Source organism: Brachyistius frenatus, unplaced genomic scaffold (genome assembly GCF_029030835.1).
Source record: "Brachyistius frenatus isolate BFR_SWC_R1_liver_20210118 unplaced genomic scaffold, ASM2903083v1 Contig_48, whole genome shotgun sequence".
Lineage (NCBI taxonomy): Eukaryota > Metazoa > Chordata > Actinopteri > Embiotocidae > Brachyistius > Brachyistius frenatus.
In genome coordinates this window covers 2,903,058-2,911,202 of record NW_027210647.1, presented here as the reverse complement: position 1 = coordinate 2,911,202, position 8,145 = coordinate 2,903,058, and the positions used below count along the sequence as shown (strand labels likewise).

At 42.8% G+C, this 8,145-nt stretch overlaps 1 protein-coding gene across 1 annotated transcript; it reads left to right on the top strand.

Moving 5' to 3' along the window:
• The first annotated feature begins 734 nt into the window (after positions 1–734).
• On the top strand, positions 735–3,721 carry LOC138624040 (zinc finger protein 436). Its single transcript, XM_069703906.1, has 2 exons — positions 735–1,171; positions 1,881–3,721. The coding sequence occupies exons 1-2, from the start codon at positions 754–756 to the stop codon at positions 3,263–3,265; spliced, it is 1,803 nt and encodes a 600-aa protein (XP_069560007.1). The 5' UTR covers positions 735–753; the 3' UTR covers positions 3,266–3,721.
• The last annotated feature ends 4,424 nt before the right edge of the window (positions 3,722–8,145 follow it).

Here is an 8,145-nt window from a genome sequence, read left to right as displayed (position 1 = left end):
GGTAGGTAGGTCGATTAATAGATTTTATTGCCTTCACTTTAATTGCATTAGGGGTGTGAAAATAACTTATTTTTTTTTTTCCTAGGATAGCGAAGACATGACCCGCCCTACTCTGCCTCTGATTGGCTAGCCCTCATTGCCGTCGTTGCGTAAAGAGCAATGATTCGTTAAAGTTACGGCAACAACATCAGGCTAAGCCAATCAGAGGTAGAGTAGGGCGGGTCATGACGTCGCCCTACTAGGGAAAATATGTGGCACTTTGAGCTGGTTGGTCAGATCCCCAGGAAGTATGTCGGTGCTCTTCCTGTGTTATTATCGCTTCACTAAAAAGTAGACAGTCAGCGAACCTTATCCTCAGGATTCACAAGCAGCTTTTGCTGAAGCGTCTGATTTCCAACTGTAAGTGTTTTTTTGTTTTTTTTCCCTTCTTTATAGCAGATAAAATCTGAACTCCCGACAGCTGCATAGGTTCAAGAAAGCTGCAGTAAACGACCCGGTGTGCTGGTATTGCGGCTAAGCTAATGCTGCTGTTAGCTGATGATGCTAACGTCAGCTAACCTGAAGATCAGTGGAGCAACATAGACAAATGATTAGATTAACACCCTGTTTTCTGTTCCGCGCATTTCCCTGTGTGCAGCCGTGTTTGTTTTCTACGATGCACACCTCAGCAATATATATCTCTTTGATCCACAGCACACTAAGAGAGAAGAAGAAGAAGAAGAAAGAAGAAGAAGAAATCCTAATGGTGCCAACATGAAGATGAAATCTGTCAAGAAAGCAAAGACAGGAGGGAAACAACACGATGCGATCACAGTTAAAACAGAGTACGGACTGGAGCAGGAGAGAGAAGCAGAGGAAGGTTCTTATGAAGTGTACACTAATGGAGATGGCCTGAACGTCCACATAAAGGAGGAGCCACATTCAAAGGAGATCAATGAGGAGCACGACGATTTAGACACCAAGCCTGACACTGTGACAGATGTCCATCTTCCACAGGGACACGTAAAGGCCGAGTGCGACTCGGACCGTCAGCCAGAATACAAATTCAGTGAAGCCGCTGTCAAGGAGGAGTCGGAGCTGTGGATTAAACAAGAGGAAGGCAGTGAGGAGGAGGCCGAGGATAAGAGCAACATCCAAGAAGATTTTGAAGAAGGGGAGGAGGCCTGCACAGGTAGAAGCCAGTAGTTTGTTAAAAAAAACACACAAAATCTGGGTGTTACTTTGTTCTGTTGTCACTTCTTATTTGCTTTTGTTCCACAAAGTGAGAATTTTAGACGTTTCACCAACACATTTCAGAGGAAGCCACTGTTCAGCCTGAAAAAGTAAATATAAAAAGCATATTGTCAATGTAAGGTCTACAGGTGGCCAGCGTTTTTGCTGTCCTTGTGTCAGATGGTGGGAATATTTGAGGTATCATATCAGTTTCATGTAGCCTTAATTTAGTTTTCATAACTTTAAAATTGGTATATCAGGGTTTCCCCTACCAATCAGCTCTTAACACCCGAGTTGTTTTGGGCACCACCCAAGCTGAATCAATGTGGAGCATGAAATGAATTAATGACCCAGATCTAATGGGTTCTAATTGTTCCTCAGTGGACATCTTCAGCAAGTTTTTTTTAAATTTTTTTTATGTGTGTTGTCTAGCTTTTCCAAACTTTTTTTTGTTTGTAAATATGACATTCTACAATTCTACCTATATGGTAATCACAAAGGTAAGAAATTTGAGGCAGGACCCCCACCAAATCTGTGCGCCTACTCAGGGAAAACTCTTTCTATTTTAAATTGTTATACAACAGGGAAGAGTAGATTCATATATTCCTCTCTCTTTTATTTTAATGTGCTCTGCTTTCTGTGTCCGTCTTTCTTTCTCTCTCGCGCAGATACGTCATCTGACTTCTTTCCATGTCCTCACTGCACTGTCTCCTTTACTGACCTGGACTTCTTGGAGAAGCATGTGAAGTGGGTCCATCAGGAACAGTATCTTGCTAAACTTCAAAAATGCCTCTCGAGTCACGCACTAAACCTCATCCCTAAACACGCCTGCACTATCTGCAGCAGCACTTTTAACTCTAAAGTACACCTCCGGGTCCACATACGTGAAGTCCACCCTTCTGCCCCCCCCCGCAGGCTCCACCCCTGTCCCACCTGTGCACGCAGCTTCCAGTACCTGAAGAACCTGAAGAATCACTGTCAGCGCTGGCACGGCATGTCTGTGGTTACGAGGGGAGGGCATCTCAGTTGCGCTGATTGTGGCAAAAGTTTCAAAGCTACCTGGGGTCAAGGGCCACATTCGTGTCATGAACCGGACAACGCTGAAGCTGAAGATAAGCCAATCTGTCTGGACATTGGCGTGCAGTGTCCTGAATGTGGCAAGAAGGTGCGCACACCTCAAAGCCTGGAGGATCACATGCGCACCCACACGGGTGAGCGGCCATTTGTCTGCAAGGACTGCGGCAGACGGTTCGTGGAGCGCAGCGGTTGGCGGCAGCACATGAAGATACACACGGGGGAGAAGCCGTACAAGTGTCCCGTTTGTGGGAAGGCCTTCGTAAGGTCACACCACCTCAAGTGCCACTTAACCACACACTCGGGCAAGAAGGAGTACTCTTGCTCTGAATGCGGAAAGGAGTTCGGATTCAAGTCGAGTCTGAATCTTCACCTGAGGACACATTCCAACGAGAAACCCTTCCACTGCAACGTGTGCGGGAAGAACTTTAACACCCAGAGAAACCTGAAGGTTCACGCCAAACTTCACTCCAATGAGAAGGCTCACCAGTGCGGGGACTGCGGGCTGAAGATCGGAGATCTCGGGGCTTTGAAAATACACTTACGGACACACACCGGAGAAAGGCCTTACCACTGCACAGTCTGCGGCAGTCGGTTCATCCGCCTCGCGCACCTACGAAATCACCAACGCACCCACACTGGGGAGAGACCCTACAAATGCACTGAATGCGACAAGAGTTTCACGCAGTCTGGTGACTTGGTGAAGCACAAGAGGATACACTCCGGGGAAAAGCCCTTCGCGTGTCCGGAGTGCCACCGCCGTTACACTTCGTCTGGTGATCTGGGCAAACACAGGAGGAGTCACACTAACCTGCGGCCCTACACGTGTCAGGAATGTGGGAAAAGTTTTCGCTTGTCAGGCCATTTGAAAACTCACATGTTAACTCACACGGGCGAGAAGCCATTTTCTTGCCCCAACTGCCTCCGCAGGTTCGCTCGCTCCCACCACCTTTCGGGACACGTGGCTAAATGTCGCTGAACCTGCCTGAGAAGAGTGCAGATAAGGACGGTCCTAATTTACAGTGTCAGTCATGTGACCCAGTTTACCACTAGATTTTTCCGATGAATGTGCTAAAAGTAAAAACTCATATCTGTAAATAATTATTTATTTGAACTTTCTGTACCGTCCTTGACTCGGACGACTGTTTTAACTTATTATGAAAAGTGTATTCAAAAACTGACTCGTGTTATTGCATGGACTTTTTTTTTTTTTTTTTACAAGCACTGTCCTGAGCCTCGTATGAATTTCATTCTGTGTACATCTAAACTGGTTTTGCAAAACACTATAACAATGGAGGCTTGAGGATATGGTATGAGGCACAGTTCAATGGGATGTGCAGAAAAAGGTTGGTTTTTTTTGTTTGTTTGTTTTTTTCCTCCCGTTGTTGAATGCGGAATTATCTGTAAAACTATAATAAATTATTTGATGAACGCATGAAAACTGTGTGCGGTGCAGCTGTTCAGTCAGTCAGTCAGTCAGTCAGAGAGGCCAAATTGTTTTAACCATTTTATCTACACATTAAACGCCCACAATAAGAATAACCATAAAACCAAGCGATTAAACAAGACTATTAAATCACTTGAAGTTTAGTATCAAAGACAGACCTGAGACAGGTCTTCGGAGATACATTTGACTGGGTAACACTGCTGCTTACAAATTGAGTAGCGAAGCTGTCTGAGGATTTATCTCATCTTTAGCAAAAAAAACAAAAAACGAAAAGTGCCGCTGTCCCTCAGGCGTCCCCATCCTGGATCTTACGTGTTACGTCGTGACGTCACGGTAAGCGTTTCGCGTTACTTCCTGCCGCACGTTGCGGTGTGCAGCTGTTCGCGGATTCTGGAGCATTTCTTCGCTCACAACACCAAAACCTCTGTATAGCGGCTAATTTCAAATTGTAACTCACGTTGGCTCTACTCATCAGCTGTGTTGAAAAACTTTAATAAATATAGTTGTTTTTTTTCATAGCAATGGAGCCGAGGCTTACAGAAATGCAATCGTTGTCCCGTACCGGTAAAAAAAAAAACAACAACAACAACAACCCATTAGCTGCGGTAACTAATCAGGGTCTTAGTGGCCGATGCGTAGCTCGTGCCGGGCCGGGTGGGGGACGGACAGCACGAGGGAAGCACAGACCCTAAATCATAGACCGTAATCAGAAGCCGCTGGTAACCCAGTCGAGGCAGATCACCTCAGAGTCGGATTCTGATAGTGTTTTCTCACAATTCAAAAGACGGTTTTTTTCCCCTCCACACCCCATAATGTAGCTCCTGCTTCATAAGAGAATTGTTGGCTTTCTCTCTATAATATTGTAAAGGTCTTGACTTTACCAAGTAAAGTGCCCTGAGATGAAAAGTGATGTGATTCACTGTACAAATATAACTAAATTGAGCACTCCAGTAGATGGTAGTAAAGTTCAACAGTGACAAAATGGTGTACTCTAAAGATGACTCGCAGTACACATTCCCCGGTACCAGTACTCCTCCAGGATACACGTGTGCTTGATTAAACTTACAGCAATCAGTCTTTATGGAGCTTAGGGGGCAGTGAGTGATTTTTTTTTTTTTTTTTTTTAATAGGGGAACACAAACTGGTGCAACAGTGGAGATGTGCTTTTCTGGGCTTACAGGTGAACTAGATCAGCTGAAGACCCTTCAATGTCAACTAATGACATTTTGACTAGTCCCCGCAGATAAAGCATGGGTGAAACTACTGGCTCAGTTCCTTTAAATGTCCCAGTAAGACATGTCAGTGAGCTGAGGCAGCATGCACAGCAGCTTGAACCCCTTATCCCTATGTGGAGTGCAGCCATCCTTAATACACCTGTGCTTTCCTTGCTGTGACATGTCAAAACGTCTGCTGTGAAATAGCTCTGCAATTCGGATTTTCTTTGTGCGTCCTCGCCTGTTGTAGTGCATCACATGTTTACTATAAATTGGCCTCTTCAGTTTGTCATATAATCAATAAGCTTTTTCTCTGTACTTAAAATGAAGAGAGGGGATGTGACACATTTTAATTTGACAATAATACATGTATTTTAAACTTCTGTTAGAGTGGCTTTCAAACCTGCACACATGATGTAAGATTATCTTGTAGAAACATTGAAATGATTCCAGCAATAGTAACAATCTGTGGTCTAAAGCTCAGCAAGATACAGAGACCTCTAGTGGAATTTAGACGTTTGTTACAACATACATCAAGGAGGAGGTGGACAGGAAATCACAGGTTCAGAGGAGTCACAAATGCAGTGAAAGAGACTGTGTAATTTTTATTCCCAAACAACAGTTGGTTTTGATTGCAGATCAATTAATGGCTCCCCTCAGTGTGTTTGCACAACACTCATTGTCAGTAGACAATATTTTTGTCCAAAAGTCAAACCCATTGCTAAATTTACAGTCAAAATGAAATGTTATATTGTATAGAGTAAACTTAGATAGAAATGGGTTTAAATCAGAAATTCCAAATTAGTATGTTTTTCTATTTAGCAAGTGTTTGGCAAGCTTATATTGACTTCTGATTCCTCTGTCTGCAGTTCATTTCCTGTACATTGAAGACAAAGGCAGCAGATAAGATGAAGAGGACTTCAGCATCATGAAAAGACTGCAGACATGGCGGAGAAAACCCAGTAAGATTTAAATCTCTCAAAACTGTACAACTTGCAGCTGTCCCACACATCAAACTAGGAGAAGAAAGGAGGAAACCCTAACAAAAAGGTTACGAGGCTTACAAACTTTGGTGGAATATACCCTAAAAGACAGAGTTCAGCCAGTGAGAGACACCACCTCGTTATTTACATCCTGAAGCATGCAAAAAGTACACCTCGATGAGGGGCACACCCAAATAATCAACATGATCAAGTCTGCAAAAAAGTGGAGGCCCTTGAAAATTGCACTGTACAAAGTGGAGAAGAGTGGAAAAATGAAGAAGAGAACACAATCTGAAAAGCAAACAAGTCGAACAGGCGCCAGCAGACTCTGAGATGCATGAAGTCTGTAACAAAGTTTGGGAATTGAGAATTTGAAGGCCTGGAGGCATTTGTTAAGGGAGACACCAAGGCACACTTAACTGGATACTATGAGGCGACACCACAAGCCGAGGCTGTGGAAAGCAACACAAGTAAGCAACCTCACATCTAATCCTCCTCAGTGCAGCTAGATGCTTTTCTGAAGTGTTTTTTTTTTTTTTAAAGATTGCTTGTTTGCTCATTGGAAGATTAAGCTCTTGTTTAGACCAGGACCGAGTTGATTTGAAGATACAATTTTTGCTTTTGGATTTCGGCTTTTTTTTTTTTTTTAATTTATTTTCTGCTGTAGCAAACAGTTAATCCCTGCACATCTGAAACAATAAAGTTTGAGATACAGCAGTTCACAGCTGACCATAAGTGAAGGCAAAGAGAGGTCATACATTCAATAGTTATACACAATGGTTTTATCACCACTAAACCATACGCAATTACACAAGAACTCATGTAAATTTGTTTGCCAGACCGAGCCGCTGGGTTGTGACGTCCTTGAAACTGGTCAGTGTTGCTTTGTTTACAATGTAGATTCAAATATATCTATATCTATGTACATATCTATATCTATATAGATATATCTAAACTGTACTGTTAGATTAGCCTGTTTTTTTTTTAATACACTCTGAAGTCTGTTAAAATCACCAGCATATTCACTCAGTCCTTTACTGTTTTTTTGCTTTGGAAAACTGTGAACTGAACCTAACCAATAAATTATACTTTGTGTAGTTATTGTGTTGGTCTGATTGTGTCTGTAAGAAAATATACAACAGACAAGCCTAAGAAAGTCAAAAGCCCCTTTTCCAGGAATAATTTTGGCATATTTAATGCAACACAAAACAAAGTAATATCCTATTTAAAAAAAACAAAAAAAACCATGGATTTTACACAAGAAAAGAAACCCCAGGGGGCTTATGGAAGATTTAAAAACCAACAAACAAAAGTAAGTACATGACAAAGTGCTATGAGTATAGGAAACCCTTTTCTAAAACAATACTGGGAAGAAGATGAATTGTTATTTTTGTGTTTCAGACATTTTAAATGCATTGTTGTTGCTTCTGTTCTGTTTTTTCATTGTGCCTTTTGCACTTTATTTCCCATTTGATATGGAATATATATCTGCCTCTCGCAGGGCAGTCATCAGAGGAAAACCTTGCTCACATTCATTTACACCCAGGATATGCATCACTAGGACAAGGGCCACAGCCAAACCTATCTCGGTCAATTCAGTGGGAATTGGTCTATTATTTTTATGTCCGCAATTACAGGGACAGAGCAGCAACTACAACTGCAGCGCAGATAACAAAGATATATTTAGGAGTAAATAATATTGACTGTACCTTTGTTTAAAGCTGGAATCAATACTTCTTAAAGCGTGTCCATTTTTCATTTAGCCGCGTCATGTCTGTGTGGAGGAGGGGCAGAGAGATGAATGGGGTGGATTCTCTAATTCCCCCTGTTGCAGTTATCATAATTGTTGAACAACCACGGTTTTTAAAGATCGGGCTCGAGGAGAGGCAGGCCACACAAAGAAAGTTAATAGATTTGGAAAATTGAGATAGATTGCACAGCAGCCATTTTTGGAATGTTCCATTGGCGTGGCAGGCAGATGGACAAATGTGATCCAGGGATGATGAGGTGTGTGGGAGAGGGGGGGAGAGCGCTGCAGCACACAAACACAGGGTGACAGAGAATGCATCCTGATAAATAAAGGTGTTACTGTTTACCCTTTCCATGCAGCGTGTGTGTATCTCATTGCCTGCTGAGCGATTGCAGGATACATCTCAGTTTGAGGCCTCGATCAGCTTTAGAGCAGGCGAGTCGGCCGAAGAGTTTCCCCCCCAAA

Bases quoted from the DNA above. Each gene is read 5' to 3' on its own strand.
- LOC138624040 (XM_069703906.1), top strand. From the start codon at position 754: ATGAAGATGAAATCTGTCAAGAAAGCAAAGACAGGAGGGAAACAACAC. The intron at 1,172-1,880 runs GTAGAAGCCAGT...TCTCTCGCGCAG, and splicing joins AGGGGAGGAGGCCTGCACAG to ATACGTCATCTGACTTCTTT.